Below are 18,415 nucleotides of genomic sequence, written 5' to 3'. Positions count from 1 at the left end.
GCCAATTGCCAGATAATTATTTTAAATACAAGGATACCCAGTTAAATAACAAAGCCAAAATTCAGACAATACCTAAAAACAACAACACCTGTTCCAGAAGAGGAAGAGAACGGGAGAACTATTCTAAACACTCAACTTCAGTGCAATGAAAAAAGTCCTGTGGAAAAGAAGAAAAGCGGAGTACCTGAAACACCAGCAATACAGTGCTTGCCTAGACACACACACAAAAGTCTCATTCATCTAGAGATATTTTATTTAAAAACATCAGAACTGAGAGTCTTCCAAAGGAAAACCACCAAAACACTACTATAAACGTTTGACTTTCATAAGTGCCTAATAGGAAGGAAAAAACAGAGCAATCTGACTACAGTGCATTTAGCCATGAGCAGCTAGAGGAACTAATGAACAACATCATTATTTTAGTGAAGGGGATGAAGTAGGTGCTTTACATAAATGGCAGCAACTTAAAATGCATTTCAGAAGATAAATTCACTTTCTCTCCATTTACCTGCTAGCGTGACAAATTAAGAAAGAGTACAAAAACAGAGCAGGAGGGAAAGCAGTGTAAAAGGTAACTGAGATGATGAAACGGGCCCTTATCCAAATAAGTGCTCCTAGTCAAATATAAACCAGGAACACTACGCACACCTGACTCCCTTGGAAATCCACTACTGTGTGTGTGCATGAGACCCACCTGTCCTAAAACCGGATCCCTTGCCAAGCACCACGAGTTGGGAGAGTGGTAGTTTGACTACTAACTTAACATCTATCTTTCTATCCTTTTCAAAGCACTGAAATTCCACCATGTACTGAATGGTTGATTTACTCCTGCTGGCCTCTGCTTGGAGCAGCTCTTTGCCTACCACCAGAAACACCAGTAAATTAACTTTCCTGAAAGCAAATAAGGGGTGAACTTTTTCCTAAAATATATCTTCTGAGAGCATATATTTATTGTTTTACAGGCATCTCATGATCACCAAGGAGTATTTTTAGCAAACACCCTTTCCAAAGAAAGGATAAATACTCTGCAGGAAATGAAGCTTTTTATACCTCCTCTCTACACCAAAACAATCCAAGTAATTATTCTTTTCTGGTCAAAAGGCAACCAATTTATTGCTCCCTCTGTCCCTGTTAAACTACATTTTAGCTCACTCTGGACAAAGACATTTTTAAGATGAAGCCTGAGCTTTAGACTTAAAAAGATTTTTACCCCGTATTCCCTCTGTTCCTTATGAGCTCTCAAATACTTATCCATTAAAACAAAAAACCCCATCATCTTTGCAGATACAACTCTAAATCCACCCTAGAAACAGCTGCTTGGAGATGAGCCCCTTTACTAGCATCAGCTGCTGAACCCAAGCTGACACAAATCAAGGGCCAGTTCCTCTCTACCTCAGAGTAAGTTTGGACTACCCTAAAATCTTGGGGGGGGGGAGGGAAGTTACCTGCGCACTTAGGAAAGGGGACAAGAGCTACAGCAACCAGCTGCCGTCAAGCCTGCTTCGAGCAGGGCGGTTGGGCTGGCCCATCTCCAGAGGTGCCTCCCTCGGGAGGAGCCATTCTGTGACAAACAGCACCCGGGGGCACAGCGCAGTCAACAGCCAGGCTCCGGCAACCCCGACCACAGGCGACCGAGCCAAGTTTTCCGGGAATGGCCCGTTACGTTCCGCGTCGCGCTCTGGTAGCTTCTGGAAAGCGGGCGCCGCGGGGAGCCCGCCATTACAGGGCGGCGCAGGGGCAGGCGGCTGGCGCCCGCCCCGCTCCTCACAGGAGCCGGCGCCCCCGGGCAGCCGCGGCGGGCTGCGCGACAGCGAACCGGCCCGGCCTGAGGGGCCGCCGTGTGCCAGCAACGACGAGGGAGACGGAGGCGAAGCCAGCAGGGCAGCTGCCGCCGCGCGTGAGGGGAGCGGCGGGCGGCTCCTCGCCGGGTTGGGAGGGAGAGGGGGGGGGAAGGAGGCGGCGTGCGAGTGCTCTCCCACCCTCTTACCAGCGGCGGCTCCGGCTCCTCCTCCCTCGGCCTCCATTACGTCCTCTGGGCGGGCTCGGGAGCCCGCCCCGCCCCGGGCATCCCTGAGGCAGCCGTTGGGGGCGCAGCCGTTGGGGGCGCAGCCGTTGGGGGCGCAGCCGTTGGGGGCGCAGCCGTTGGGGGCGCAGCCGTTGGGGCCCACGGCTGCTCCGCGCCGAACCGGGGTTTTGCTGACAGGAAAAGCGGCCGTGGAAAGGGCGGGAGGGTCGTCGTGGCGGCTGGGGAAACAAAAGAACAGGGGAGGTCACGATAAGCAGCCGAGCAGCAGTTCCTGAGCGGAGACAGCCCCTCTGCTCCACCATGGGGGCTGTCGCCTTCAGCAAATAATTTTATCTTAACTCCAAGCAGAAGTTCTAAACTCAGGTGTGCGCTCATTGAAAAGGGCCAGAATGACAAAAACATCATACAGCTAATGCCATTTCTTTTAAACTCAGGTGGCAGAGGCAGAAGGCTTACAAGGGAAAATAAGTACAAAAATGGCATGTTTGCAGCGCTCTTGAGCCACGCACCGTAACAATTGCTGTCAACACGAACGGGGGCTTTGGAAAACCCAGGCAAGCAGCCTGCTGTTCATTATTTTAAACCATAAAGTGGAAGTACAAAGATTAAAAGAATACACAGTTCTCAAAAGTAGAAAATAGAACCCAGGTGTTCCGACCCCTGGGAGCCATCCTCTTACTCTAAGGTTGTACAATTGCTTAATTATTTCTAAAATAGCAGGCACAATTATCAAAATAAAAGATGCTGAGTATGTGGAAAGAGCAGCTTGTCTTCATAAAAGAAAAAACATGCCGATACACCTGTATACCTGAAAGCCCCAGTGTTTTCAGTCAATTGGAGACAACATTTTGAGAAAGTGACTTAAGGACGTTGCATTCCTGGGATTCACTCTGTTCCCTGCCAAAAAGCAGAATGACTGAAAACTCTTGTAAGGTTGATAATCCTCTCAAGTACTTTAGAAAACTTAGTAAAGCAGATTTATATTTTATTTTCTCTTCTGAACAAAGCAAGCCCAGCCTGTATGGTCACACTCTCAAGCAAGTACCACACAAACACTCTTTACAGCACATTAGCGGGTTTTTGGCCCGTTCTTGCAGTCACTTAAAACCCTGTATCTGACACCAGTTCCCAAGTGTGATGTGTAACTCAGCCCAGAGGTTTGACTGTCCATGATCCATGGCCTGATTTGATATAGCAATGACGTTAATTGATTTTCACTGAGGACGTTGTTAAGCTATAAGGAACTACATGACCTAAAGCCATGAAAGACAAGTGTCATTGTTGGGATAGCAGTAGTTAGCTTCAAGAGAAAAGATACTTAAAAGATGTAAGAAAAAAAGCAGAAAATCAAAAAACAATTCAGCAATGCTGATCAGATCCTTTTAAGGAATGGCAGGGACCAGCCTTTCCCCACTGAACTGAAATCTTTACAGCCAGCCAAGCCTCAACATTTTTCTTATCAGGAGTGATATGCATAATACTGGTTAGCTTAGGAGTCTGTTAGACCTAGCTAGCTATTTTGCATATTAGCTAAAAAAAAAATTATTTACTCAAGTTGTTTGTATCCTGTTTGCAGTCTTTTTATGTGTGGTAAATTAAGCCTAAACAAAAGCGTCCCATTGATGGTGGGTTACATCCGCTTCTGCTGAAGTAAGTACTTTTTCCTTTTATTAAACTGTAATACAGAATTTGAAATTTTAAAAGAAATGTATCTTCGCACACTGATTACAGTTATATTAATACTACCAGAATTCTAGAAGTGAAATGGCAAGTTTGCCAGCAGCTTGCCTACATTAATTTTATACATAATTTGTATTTTCCATTATTGCTAAGCACTGGCTCTCTATCAACACTATCAACTATAGAATAACTAATATAAATGAGGCAACACAGTGGAACGCGTAACACAGTCTAGCCAAAAGAACTTAAATGAGATTGCAGTTATGTTTTTCCATTTCTCATTTCAGTGGGGTTTGTTACAGAAGAGGCCATAGGGTGCAGCACACTTTACGCTGAAATGTTTGTCACATCTGGTTTTGTGACATTGCATTCCATCTACCTAAAGACCATCTTCAGTCTTTACTGAGGATCATTTATTTTTATTAGAATGAAAAAGAAAGATAGAGTGGTAGATTCTGAAACTTTTATTTAAAGTCCTGTAATTGTTTAATGTTAAATGGCATAAAAGCTTGATTTTTTGCTCATCTCATTAAATGTTGGACAGTTTAGATAAAAATTTGAATATGTGAAACATTTCCACTTAACAGTTTAACAAGTTGGTCAGTGCCTGCCAATAACAAGAAATAAAAATCTACATGCAAGTAATAATAAAAGAGGTAAAAATTAAAGAGCTGTTTCTAAATGAAGGGCCATATTCCAGTTCTTGTTAATTTCAATACTAAAAAGCCATTCAAACAGTGTTCTGGTAGTTCTGCAATATGGTCAGAATGCATTTGCAAAAAGGTATTTTTCTCTAACTCAGCAGTTCAAAAATTTTTTTTTCTTCTTGTAAAGCAGGCAAACGTACAGTAAAATGTTTGTGACAATAATCAAGGTTTTCATAATTGATATTTTTTAGTTTCTTCTTTACCTAAAGATGAATGCCATGCCAATTATACTTCTGTACAGCAAGAAGAGAAACAGAGAATTTAGCTGAGTCTGCCTTGTCTGTGTTTTGCCTTCAAGTATCCAGGGCTTGGTTTCTTAATTATGGATAATGAGCTGAATTTGCAGAGACCTCAAACATTCAGTGACTTTCGAATCCCATTATGGACATACATACACGTATGTAAGTGCTAATATAAAAGCCACAGTCATACTGTCTTGAGAGTTTCAAGAGTTGTTTCAACTTTAGCTGAGGCAATGTTAGGGAAAGGGAAAAGGTTTCATTTCTCTGAAGAAAGTTCTCTGAAGAACTTCCTAAACAGAAACAGACTTTTTTTGAAGCCACTGTATCTGTTCTTCCCACTTGTTGTAGAAATTTAACATAAATAATGTACATATAGCTACAACATATGCATTATTCCTCCAGACATATTAGCATACATATAACGCTCATGAAAAGAAACAATCCACAAAGTCAATGCAAAAATGCATGTTAGTACACTACAGATTTCTGGTTTGTCCAAACCACTGGCATTCCTCCCACATTTGCACAAGTATGTAACATCACAGGACTCAAAATCTTTACTATCAAATCAGCAATCTTGCATTCATGGTTAGGAACTAACTTAACTGCTGAAGACAATACTTAACTGATGAGTCATTAGATAGTGGTTTAGGGTATTTCTCCTCCCCACCCACCTAAAAAATTCTATTAACTTTTTCTTACTGGATAGTGAAAATAAATACTGATAATCTTCCTTGGTCTGTATTTTTTCTGCTCTCTATTGCCATTATGAAAACTCTGAAAACCAGCACTGCAATCTGAATGGATGAAGTCTTTTGTTTCAGGGTGCATGGATCTAATGTACATGTATCTACACAAGAGTATTTAATAAAATACCTAGTATTTCACAGCATTCAAGCAATACCCTTCATGTATACCCATAAAGTAGCTATATTTCCCAGACAAAACAGTGTCATAATTTCTTGTGGAGGAAACTAATAAAGTAAATGTAGGCCTTGCTTTAATCCTTTTTCTTGTTTTATTCCTCATGGATGCTTTGTTCACCCTGTAGAAGACAAGTCTTGGATTTTTTTAGTTAACAATATTTCTCAAGGTTTTTAAAAAATGTATAAATCTGAAATAACAGATGTGATCATGCTGTTCAGTATGACAGCAAAGGTTTTACTAGCTGATAACATAGGAAAAATTCGTTGGTAAAAATCTTAATTGACATAAGACAATGAAAATTATAGAATTTTATATGAAACTCACTGATGTCAGTGGCAAGTTTTGCCTTATTTAAAGCTGCAAACCATTCTATGTTTACTGTACTAGTAACTCAGCCTTGGTGGCTCGTAAAATTTAAATTTTTGTACGTTGTCTTAGAGGAAAAAGAGATGGTGGAATTGGTGCCCTTTTTATTCAAAAGACTGTATCAGTTCCCCTTTTTCTCAGCACAGAAGAATTCTGATGACAGAAACACATTTTATAAGCTCCAAACTCTTTCAGCCGCCACCCAATCCAAGAGATTTCTTCAGATACTTTTTCTTAAGGTCTCATAATTACCAACTCTCCTGTGACTATATAGTGGCTTTCTATTCTTAGTTTATTTCTCCTCTCTCTCACACACTTCCTACTCAAAACAAGACCCAGCAAAACCCTCTGCCCACATAGTTATGATTTCCAAGAGGACTTTTGTATGCTTTTGTTTTGGGCAGTGACAGTGTGCATATGTTTTGATTTTAGGCCCCCTGTTGATTCTTGCATTTCAAATTAATGAGGGTAGACCAGCTATTAAGTTCACCAGTTACAGCAAGTTATAACCCAGCTTCTAGAGTTCCTTTGACCTTGCAAGTTTGAGTGACATTTTGTAACAGTGTTATGCATTTGTGGATATTACCAAGTAAATGTTTTACTTTAGCAAATTATATCATTTTCTTATTTATGTTTATTTTTAAAAGTGTAAGGTACTCAGCCTCTTTAATAAAAGGCATAACGTAAACTTCAAAATTAATGAGTTATCTAACTGCTATGACAAGAAATGGCAAAGTTGTCCTGGTGTTCAAGTCATTAAAAAAGTCTAAGTATGATGGAAACTGACAGATACATTGTTGTAGTTAAGTAATTCATCTTGATTAAAGTAAATTACAACTGTGCTAAAAATAAACCAGAATATCCATAGACATATAATAAAACCGATCCAATTATTTTTCTGCTTGCTTGTAGAAACAGGTTGCTGAGGCAAAATGTTGCTGGATATTTTTTCAAAAAGTTTCTTTAAGCCTTTCCTGTTCTTCTTAAATGCTATTGCATGTGTGAAGAATGAAAAAAAGTTTTGGGCAGTCCCAGTCAGTCAGTCAGACTTCTATTCTTAATGCAGAGACATAACAATTTTCACTTTGGAAGAGTTACATGAATCACAGATCATCCCTGTCATGTGAATCCAGACACATCTGTTTTATGAAAACTTTTTCTTCCTCCAATAGAAACTTGGATGTTTCAGAACAGTTTGAAGAAAAAAGGGAGCCCCAAATGAGGAAGTTTGCCACAGATGCATGAACTATAATACTGTTGTTGGGAACTGAAAGACGACCAGAAATCACATTCTGAAGCATGGATTTCATGGATTCAAATTCCAACACTGTGGTTGTAACTGGTAAGATTTTCATTTTTTATTTTCTTTTTCTTTTAGCTAGACATGGTATGCACACATGCTTGATCTTTGTCATAAACAGTTCCCTAGAGGGAAAAACAGTAGCAAATGGTCATACTAACAATTCCAAATGGAAAATAACTTGTTGCTGTGCCTTCCTAAGAAAATCAGATGCATGTCAGAGGAAACAGACTGTACTCTGCCCTCTTTATTACCATCCAGTTTGATTTGTTGTTCATTCTGTCCTTGTTTTAATCTTTGTTGATGTTCTCTCCAATCCAAACCATGTAGCTCAAGGCAGTGTAGGCTAGTATTAGATAAAGTTTACCAAAAGGAGCTCTGAAGCAAGAAAACCAGGTTGCATCACAATGTCACACAGTCAGTGTCCAGAATTAGAGCAACACATGGCAAATTTCAGGGTCTCAGTTTCATGGCAAGGTAAGGGAAATTTAAACAGGAGATGCTGCCTCATCACTGCTAAACTAGACGGTTAAATATATCGAAAGAACATGCCTGAACATGCATCCCAAGGGACCAAATTCGGAGTTTTTCTTGCTGGCCGTAACTAATGCTGAATCACAGTGGCAGAACCACCAGCTAGAAACTTCTGAGCTTTAAAAGGTTAAAACTCTTAAGGAATGCTGCTACTCGCTGTTCCTCTTGTTGCCACTGGCTCATCTAAAGGCAATCATTACACATACCTTGACATGTGAGTTGCTGGATAATTTTCCACTACAGGTCATCCGAGGACATAGTAGAGGTTGAAGCTACATCAAAGAGATTTGCATCTTGCTGTTTTCAATTAACCCCCCTCCCCTTTTTTAATAGCTCCAAGATGGGCAGAACAAGTCTGGCTCTCTGCAAACATTACTGCAGTTGAACTGAATGAGAAAGCAGGAGAGAGCAAGAGACATTTGCTGACCTCTTGAAAGGCTTACAACCTGGTTCTCTCTCTTCTATGGCATTAACCATCCTTGCTCTTGGTGGGAACACTCCTTAGCACATTATTAGTTTTTTCCTCCTCTTATACAGCTATTTAGGTGCAGAAATCTACTTGTTCAAATAGTTTTAGACTAGTGTATCCCATTGGACACACCAGTGCATCTTTAAGCTATTACAGATATTATCACAGCATGCCTCTGTCACATTTTCACCTGCTCATAATATAAATCTGCTGGCAGTGAGCCCAGTTTATTATATAGTGCCTAATAATACTCAACTAGTTGCCTCTCCAAGTTGCTGTAAGCATTTCAGTTTTCACAGAACAGTTTCTTATGGCCACCACTGAAATGCATGTATTTCATTGCGGAAAAAAATTACAAACGAAATCAAGTTTTATTCTTTTAAAAATTTTCATGAAATGTACAAGCCTTTATCCTCCTGAGCTTTAACAATGAGAAACCTGCCTATGATACACTGACTGTGACCTGGGAATAGTTATAACACCAATTTATTTTGTAGTGGTGATTCTATAGCTGATGAGCCTTTCTCCAAATCATTATTTATATGTCCTAATGGCTCCAAAACATTTACCAATTTCAATTAGGCTTTTCCTGTGAGGGAGCCTTCACATGTATACAAACTGTAGGAGCAGTTCTTACACTAAAACACATGAAAAAAAGGACATACCATTCCCTTAAGTGTTATAAGGCCAAATACTGTCAAAAGAAGTCAACTCTATAACTAAAAATTCCAAGATAAAGAACAAATATGGGAGTGCATACATGTCAGGCATCTAATCTACAATTGCACTGCAAGCATAGTTTAAAAGCACTTTCCTTTGTCTTCAGGTTTTGGTCCTTTTAGACAATACCTGGTTAATTCTAGCTGGGAAGCAGTGAAGGTAAGCATTAAAAAGGGGGGGAGCTGTTTTATTTTGTGGAAATCTGAATACAAACTGTTTCCAGACTTTCCATTCCCTGCAAGAAAGTTACTTTCTTATGTGTCATTAAGTAGAACTATGCCTCTTGGAATAGACTCTCCATTGTGGAGGGAAGATAATTAAGAAATGAAATATATTGTTTCATTTGTAAGAATGTCTAGTGATTTAAGCACTTCTCAAACTATTACTCTTGATAAAAGAAGAAAGTCTTTTTTTTTTTTTTTTTTTTCCCAGGGTGCCATGCCTGTAAATATGCCACAGATTGTGTCTGTCTCTCATAAACTAATCATCCTATATTACAATTCATTTTACCATGTCTATGTACAGTGATTTCCTTTTTGTACAGGCATAGCCTGTGGAGTTTCTATTGCCTACTTCTGGAACACATAACTGAAAGCATGTCAGGTCTAAGTCTGCCTTCATATCTCGGTTTTACCTTTCACTTTCAAGTGACAGTGAAGTCTACAGTTAAAATAGAAAACAAAGTCATTCAGGTATTTCTTCTCCCTCCACGTATCTTGACTCTTTCAACAGCAACCACGTGCGTGTGCATGTGTGTGTGTGTATAAATACGTAATATATATATATAAATATATATAAATAAAACCATGCATGGGATGCAGTCTTGAAAATTCCCGCTTATTTCCTGAATATATATATTAGAAGAAATTAACCTGGGTCATACAAAGACATGATTTGGATTCCTAGCTTTCAGCATAAACCTTTCTGTTACAATTCTTTGTTTATCTTCAAATTAATATTTGTGTGAACTCATATTTCCTGGCCCACACCAGAAATTTTCACAAGTAGATCATTAAATTGTATATTTTTATTCAGGAACAAGATTGCTTGTTTTTTAAAAATTAACTAAATTAATTTATGCAACTTCTCTCTTTTTAATTATATCTTGCAAAAAAAAAATACCTATGTATGTAAGAATGTCTGTTACAATGAAATAATTTGCCAGTTTGGTATTTTAATACTATAGATCAATCTGAAGTGGGAAAGGTCATAGCGCATATGTTTAAATAGTAGGAACAGCTGCAGCGATTTGTTGAGCATGTGTACAAGTCGCATGCAGGTTGCATTCAATACAATTTCTGAGACTTTCTAGCACAGACGATGGCCATTCCTTGGTTCTGTTACTCTTATAAGGTATTTATGAGTACAGTTAAGAACTTATATGAAAGATGCTCTTAAGTTATCAATTCCAAAGTACAAAATGAAATCTGAAAGAAGCTGAAGAACACTCACAATAGTAAAACTGGATTAGAAGACTGGTCCAATATCTGCAAGAAACAGCAGAGAATATTGGTGAAAATGGAAAGCAAAAAATTGAAAAGAACCTAAGGAGACTATGGTCTATGAAGGAAGCTGATACAAGCCTATAAATATTTAAATTCATTTAGACACTGGAATGAAAAAGGCAGCTTTAAGAAACAATTAGTAATGATAGAGAGGTGATGACCCTACAGGACCTAACTGTACTAGAAATTTTAGTGACAACTACTGAAAATCTGACTTGAAAACAAAGTGCAGTCAAGCCAAGACTATTGAAAAACAAGGAGTTGGTAAATTTTTCCAAAGACCAAAGCTATAGTTACTCCACTACCCCATAAAGACTGACTTTTTATGCTAGTATCATTGGGTGGGGGATGGTGAGTGCCATTTGGGCTTGGAAGAATAAATCCATTACCTACTCAAAGTCATGAGGGATGGTATCCCTGTAGGCTAACAAGAGACAAAAATACTTCCGTTATAGCTTTCCACACCCCAGTCATCCCAGAAGACCCATAAATTATCTCAACTCCCACTTGACATGTGCCCTAAACCACAAATATTTGTCAGTTGAAAATGTTCCTTCTCATTATCTCCTGACTGGTTCTAATTTTGGATGCCATACCATCTTCTGGTTGAAAATAAAGCATGTTCTTTATCCACAAGCAAAACAACCTGAAGCTAAAATGCACTAATGAGATGAGTTTTTTTCTAACGTCATGTGCTTTAGCTATGTCAGGAAGTTACATAACAATGGCTACGGCATTCCATAATGAAACAGATGTTAGTCCTTGTGTTTGGAGGAGAACAAATCCATTTCCCTCTGATGTAACACCCTGGGCATGGAATTAATTTGTATTCATGCTGGTGATGCTGCTTTGGTTACTTATTCCCTGTGAAAAGTGGTTTATCCAGACAATTCAGGGAAATCTGCTGCAAATCAGAAAGTAACTTTGATAGGCCTGTCTGTCTGTGCTAAATAACAATCTAATGCTATTGTTCCATTGGCATTGTTTGCATGAGTAGCCCTATGGTCTTCAGGAAGTTTCTACACATATATAAAAGATAGCAAAAATTTCATACTTACATCTGGAAATAATCCTGACTTGGCTTGAGGTTCCTGCATGGATCGCTAAAGTGACATGAAGTCCTCCTGCTGAGTCTCTTTTCTGAGAACCATGGAAGAGTACACTCAAACTCTTCATCAAGAAAGTATTTAACAGCCAGACCAGTGGTACTGAACATGATTACCAAGGCTTAATGTTTATGTAACATTATCCAGAACATCACTAACTACTACCTCAAGATGAACTGGATTTGCATCAAAACCCTGGTCGATACCAGGGCAGTCACAGAGGTGTTCTAACACTGGTACTAAACACATTAAGAATACACATCCCAGGAGAGTCCTCGCACCAGAAGTGTCCCAAATCCTGTAAAAGTCTGCATTAGCAGTCCCACGGTCCTAATCCTCAAAGCATCTTTCATGCCTTTTGGAATGGAGTCTTCTTGACCCAAGAACAATGGCTTTCCTTGTGTGGCCAGTACCCACTCTTACACAGATCTGCTTCCTTAAGGTCCCTATTGCCAGCTTCTCTCCACCAGGCTGGCAGCTCTTGCACTCTGCCCTCTGATGAGGTCAGCAGTTTTCCTGAACCTCTCTTCTTGCTGCAGAAGGGATCAGAGTTCCATCCAGTGAGCACAGCACAGCCTATTCCATCACTTCCATGCTTTTCATTGGGCTCTCAGAAAATTAGTTGTGGGATACTGTTTCTCTTACAACTTAATTAATTACTACTCTGCTTTTGGTGGATACATCAATTTCCATTTCTTAACATCCCAAGGACTCAGATGATAAATACTAACACGATTCTCCAAATCTTTAACCCCTGGTTTAGAAAGAGTTATTGTCCTGGATTTTTGAATTTCTTATTGATACTACATAGCAACACACTGTTCTTCATTGCCTGTCTTATAATATGCAAATAAAATATTCAGAGCATGTGAAGAGCATCTGTTGTGTTTGCATGAATCCAAGTTCTCATCACAGCACAAGATGATTCACGCACAAGGCATCCCAAGGCATCCATCAGCATCACATGCAGAGATTCCTCATTCTTGAGTAAGTACCCCAACTGAGAGTTTAGGGAAAAGGATAATCAAAAGGAACTGAAAGCACAGATGAACCTGTCAATTCAGGGTCATTGAGAAAAGCTTCAGAGTTTTTATAGACACGCTCACACGGCCCAACATGAATGATTGTCTAGCATTACAAAGACAGCTTCTCTTCCAGAAGTCTGTCTCACTAAGTTTTTCATGGTTTCCATAACTCCATTCACCTGAAATACCCTCCTAAAATATGCACAAAAACTTCACTAGCAGCACCTTTTAACTCCTGGAATGGAGAGCATTCTCTCTTTCAAGGAAAACAGCACAGAATACTCTGCATTTGCTGACAGATCACACTGAGGCACTGCGATGTGTTAGCACTTAAGCACCTCATGGGACCCTCATGAATCCTTTGAATTATTTATTTGATATTACAGATTGATGATCCCACCTAATAACCCTTGATCTGATCCTGTGTCTTTGTCTCCTCCAGAGGCTTCTGTGTCTGGCACTTGGTAGCTAAATATCCTATCAGGGCAATCTACCATCAAGGTCAAAGTCTCCAGCTAATAGGATACAAATGTAAGTCAAGTGGTAACTTTCATAGTAATTAAACTGTTGGTGCAAAGAACAAGTCACATTTCTAACTACTTCTGGGAACTACATTTGCTAGCAGGAGATGAGGATCAGATCTCTGTGTGCAATTTTTCATCCCACCAGTGACCATGTGGTCCTTGGAAATTTGTCATTTAATCTTTCTCTGCTTTAGTTTCATCTTCTGTGAAACCAAGGTGATATTGCTGTTTAGTTCCTGCATTTCTGTTCTGAAGCTTTCTTACTTTCTTTAAAAAAGCTTTAAAAATGTATCTGCAGGATTTAAAATAAACTTTGCTTTGCAACATACTTGCAGGGTCTGGGTCAACCGATACTTTCATTTTTCTTCTTTCAGCATCAACACAAGCCTTTTCCAAATGTAGTTCAAAAAATAACACATGCAGAAAAAAAGAACTTCCTGTCAATCAAATCTTACAAACTCAGCAAAGGTTTCTGGAGTTTTCTAGAAGTTCAAGATGCTTGTAATACTTTATGTAATATATAACCACAGCACCTGAGCTCAACTTTTTTATCCCAATCACTCTTCTTTGAAGAGAATTACATAAGAACATGGGCCAGAAATCTGATGAACCAGGACTATGACTTTTGAACCAGTTTTCCCATTAAAAACATTCTCCAAAACCTTTGTCCTCTTTTAAAATCTCCTTTGCCATTTCAACTACAAAAGAGACACTTGTTTATTCAGTATTAACTGAATAAACTCATCAGTGTCAGCTCTTTGTTTTCAGGTACAGTCATCTTTATCCATCTTCAGTCTCTTATTTTGGATGCTAAAATGGTTTTGGTTAAGGCTGAGAGTTACTTGAGACAAGTAGCAACTTATTTGTTTATTCTGCGTTTGCCTATTATCTGATCTAATGGGGTACATGTCCATGGTTAGGGTTCTTAGAGACCAAAGTAATGTACTTTATTGATAACATGCTGGAATTACTTAGGATGTAGCAAATTTTATCTTCCTTTAACACAAATTCTCAGCACTTTTCTCTTGACCAGTTTCTGTTTTTGTCCTGCACAAAGCATGTCCCTGGATGTTTCTCCTTTGACAAATAGCAATAGCAGGAATGGACTTGGCTATGTCAATTCAGAGAGCACAAGGGAACAGCCTGACAACTCTAACTGCCCTTCCTTTGGATCCCACATTCTGCAACAAAGTTGCAGCTGGTCAAGTTCTCCAAGCTTTACAATTCAGAAGGAAGAATCTCATTAAATGTTAAAATTAAAAATATTTTAGAAAATAAAATGCTAATTGTGGAACAGCTGGGGTTTTCTTTTTGGAAGCTAAGAGAGTACTGCATTCTTCAGCAAGATGATGCAATGGCCTCTCAAAGACTGTCAGTGCCCAGAGGAAAAAAGACTGGCAGTGTTCTCTAAATGTGTTTACTTCCCTGCAGGCATTGTTTCCTTGCTTGTGTCAAATAGTTTATTGAGCACAGCTAATCAATGTTTCCGCTGACAAGAAAATTGGACCAGTTTATATAGGAAGCCAGTGTTGAAGGGCAAACTTCCCAGTTAACACAGCATAGAACTGTGGGCCCCATCCACACAATCTTCACTATTGAGAAATGAAAGCTTGAGAAGACAATGACATTAAAGAAAAAAAAGAGTTACAGGTTTCTTGGCCCAATCTGCTACCTCTGCTGCAGACATCTTGCTGTCTCTCCTCCTCAGAAGCTTCATGCGTACTCCGTTGGTAGTGGTCTATTTACCTATATGCAATAGGGATTTTCTTGCAACATCCAACTTTTCTAGGACAAACCTTTCTACTTCAGATGTATTCCTTCTGCATCCTGACATTGCATGCTTTCTGCTTAGAAATCTAGTTCATTAGGCCTATTCCAGTGACAAAATATTTTCAAGTCATTTCTGCGTTCGTCCTTGACAATTCTCCAGAACATCTGCTAACCATCTGGCCAGTATCTTGCTTTAAAGGATGCCTTTGTTTCTCTCACCTCAATCCTGGGCATAGCTTTTGTTTCCTTTGGGAAAAGGCCGCTTGTGGAACTTCAGCTCTACATATATGACAGAGAAATCTCATCCCAAAAGCTGGCTTTTCCTTGTTTTATAAGAGAAACATATTCAAGACCAGAAAGAAAGTAAATCCATTCTAAATGTGACCTTCCTCATGTTGACAGGGTCATCTCTAGCAGAGGCAACGTGGACTATATCAAGCCAGAATATTGCATGCTGCTTGAGTGGACAACTAATGTGAATTCTCCCTCATTTGTGTCTCTTCAGAAGCACAGCTTTAACTCCTAGGTCTTTCAGAAGAACAGTTCTTACCTATATCAAAGATTGTGTTTTCAGTGTGAACCTTTACTAAAACATCCTGGTTTATTTGTGGTTCCCCATGGACCAGTCTCTAAGCAATAAGAATTACATAAACCAATTCCACCCATTGGAGACTGAGCATCTCTTTGGAAAATACAACGGCTTACATGGAAGTGACATTAGAAAAGTATTTAGCACATTATAGTTTCTTTCAATTAAAAAAAGGAGAGATACAACAACACAACTGGATTTCACTGCAGATCACTGTTTGCAAACTATAGGGATAGGCAGCATTACATCACTCTTTCATGTGTTTTCACAGTTGGATAAAAGTCTGGTTTCTTTATCACAGTCTGAGAAATCCAGTGCTCTTGCAAGTCTGTGCTGCTTTTTTATATAGGAGCTGTCCAAGCAAGGCCTTGGTAAAAACATAGATCTCCATATTATGCAGCTGCCAGTGGTTTATCAAAAAGTAAAGGAGAGAGTCTTCAAGATATGGACAACTCTTCAGCCACTGGTGAGTAATTACACAGTTAGACAAATTTTCTTCTTCATTTCTGAATAACACTGAGAGGATCTTTAAAAAGATCTCCAAAGGAGTACTGCACAAGATGTACATCAAGACAACTCTGTGAAGTGACTATTAAAACTGTGATAAAGGTTTCAAGTTGAAATCAGAGCACACAATAATTAGCATGCTGTTTTAACCTTGTGCCATTTTAATAGCATAATTGCATGCAGAACAAAGAAAAAGATCAGCCATGAATTGTGAAAAAGGTACTGTAGCTCTGAAGTCCTGAGCTAACTAGACACAACAAAAACAAACTGAAGTACTATTTTGCTCTCATTTATAATCTGTTATCAAAGTTCTCTTTAGGTATGAGCTACAGCAAGACTCCCTACCTTGAAGCTAGTATTTCACATAATGCTTGGCACTATTGCATTACATATTTTTAAAAACATTTCTCTCTTTTAATTTCCTGTTATTCACTCTGGTGGGAAAAAAAGCTTACTGTTCATGTTGGGCTGGCTTCATCCACCAAAGCAATCATCCTTGAGCAGTGTGGGAAGAACAAAGGCTACCAAGAGATGGATGCTTGTGGTTTTCACCCAGAAGGTGGCTGTTGCATGCTAGATGGTCCGGAAAAGATTGAATCTACAATTAATATGAAGACTATCTGGAAAAACAATTCAGTGGAAGGGATTGATATAATCTTTTCCAGAGATGCAGGAAGGTAAACATTCCATATCAAGAGTCTCACAGTAAAACTAGAAGTAATTCTATCAGTTAATTTCACTTTGAAAGATCTTTACAATGACTTTAAAGCTTTAAACCAAAATCACTTTAAAGCTTAATCTTCAGAGGGGCACCAGCATGAAATTGGGACAAATATAAATTTTATGTAAAGAAGTTTTCTTTCAAAAAACTGCAGCCTGTAGATGTTTTTCCACAGATGTGTGAATTCCAGAAGAAACAAGTTTCAACATAGCACACCCTATGATTAGCAACTCCAGTAGACCTCCTGTAGTGCAGGTCTACTGGAATTGTTTCAGAATTTCAGGAATACTGGAAGTATTCCTTTCAGTAGTCTGAAAGGAATACTGAGTAGTAGCAGGTTTTAATCTATTCTATTTTTCCCAACTGGGAGGGATACAAAACATAAATACCTAAACAGAACAACAACAACAACACGGAAGAGCAATTACAGACACCTTTAGAAAGATGTCTGTGATCTCATTAGGTGTTCTTGGTGGTACTGAAGTGTTTTTCTTGTAAGGTAGTCTTCCTTTAAAAAGAAAGCAAAGAAAACAGAAAAAGACCTATAAAAAATAAATCAGCTAATCTTAACCTTTATTTTCAGGATTTGGGTCTCCAAATTAAAAACGTTGATATAGAATGACCCCCACAAAACCTTTAATTAATCCATTATAATGGCATGGATATAGTTCCAGTGGGCTGCACTAATTTTCTCCTCTGACTTAGCTTATAGAAGCCTAAAAAAGATTGCATATACTGTGATTTTTTTATTTAATTCCTTCTGGGTAGGTGTCTGAGAAACCAAACCATCAGATAAAGAATATTTGATTCTCTAACTTGTTTTATTTCTGCAATTCCTTTACTCACTAAGCAAATAAGTTTCTAATAATTTCCTTAATCAGATCTGGTTTGGCTACTTAAAGTATATTTAAATTTAATCAGGTTTACTTTTCCTTAATGCATGTTTCTGTTTTTCTGTTGTGTACTGCAGGTACATCTGTGATTACACTTATTACACTTCTCTGTATTATGGCAATGGAAGAGCAGCTTTCATCCATGTACCTCCATTATCCAAATGGGTAACGGCAGACTTTCTAGGAAAAGCATTACAGATAATTATCTTAGAAATGTTAAAACAGTGTGTAGAAGAGAGTAAGAAAGTTCATTTAGAGAAGTAACTAATATTTCTTAGGATACAATTCCTTATATTTTAAACAAAGTATCTCTGAAGATTATTTAAAACCCTTACTTAGATAAAAGGATTTTATGTTATGTTATTTTCAGTGAAATCTTCTTACATAAAGCAAACAACTGTTTACATCTCTCTCTAGTGTAAAAAGCTTGAGAATAAAGCAAATGATTGACAGTTTGCACTACTAAAAATGATAAAATATGGTTGCTTCATATTTAAGAAGGCATGTGAAATTAAGACTTGAATTATGTTGTACATTTTCTAAAATCTTTAAAAAGCAAAAAAAAAAAAATGCAGGTACAAAAATATTGTGGATGCTTAATCCCAGTTCTGATGAGTAGAAAGACAATACTACAGCCTTGTTAGATCAAGATGCATGCTTACAGCTGTAAGGACATTCAGCACAGGATGGATATAACAGAAATTCTCTGCATCCTCCAGTGAGATAGTTCAGCTATACAAAATGCCCTCACAAAAACTAAATGGGGGGGAGGGGGGGAGAACCAAAACACATGCAAGGATTCTG

General features: G+C 38.6%; 2 protein-coding genes across 7 annotated transcripts in view; one reads left to right on the top strand and one right to left on the bottom strand.

The window, feature by feature from the left end:
* LOC134144683 (protein FAM169B-like) overlaps window positions 1–2,044 on the bottom strand; it is an 89,087-nt gene extending 87,043 nt beyond the window's left edge. The window contains 1 exon segment of the mRNA XM_062583821.1: window positions 1,988–2,044. Coding sequence (XP_062439805.1) covers window positions 1,988–2,024 — 37 coding nt within the window. The 5' untranslated portion in view covers window positions 2,025–2,044.
* PGPEP1L (pyroglutamyl-peptidase I like) lies at window positions 1,601–18,080 on the top strand. Of its 6 annotated transcripts, none has more exons than XM_062583826.1 (8): window positions 1,731–1,897; window positions 3,603–3,676; window positions 4,712–4,810; window positions 7,121–7,290; window positions 9,078–9,130; window positions 15,840–15,956; window positions 16,448–16,674; window positions 17,689–18,080. In XM_062583826.1, exons 4-8 carry the CDS (start codon window positions 7,248–7,250, stop codon window positions 17,873–17,875), a joined length of 627 nt encoding a protein of 208 aa, XP_062439810.1. In that variant the 5' UTR covers window positions 1,731–1,897; window positions 3,603–3,676; window positions 4,712–4,810; window positions 7,121–7,247; the 3' UTR covers window positions 17,876–18,080. The 6 variants fall into 6 exon arrangements, with proteins under 6 accessions (XP_062439807.1, XP_062439812.1, XP_062439810.1 ...); XM_062583825.1 differs by having other exon boundaries at window positions 4,712–4,814; XM_062583823.1 differs by lacking the exons at window positions 1,731–1,897; window positions 4,712–4,810 and adding an exon at window positions 1,601–1,681.
* The last annotated feature ends 335 nt before the right edge of the window (window positions 18,081–18,415 follow it).

The sequence above is a fragment of the Rhea pennata genome, chromosome 10 (genome assembly GCF_028389875.1).
Source record: "Rhea pennata isolate bPtePen1 chromosome 10, bPtePen1.pri, whole genome shotgun sequence".
In the NCBI taxonomy this organism is placed as follows: domain Eukaryota; kingdom Metazoa; phylum Chordata; class Aves; order Rheiformes; family Rheidae; genus Rhea; species Rhea pennata.
The sequence above is the reverse complement of the archived record's forward strand: the minus strand, read 5'-3'. Positions and strand labels throughout refer to the sequence as shown.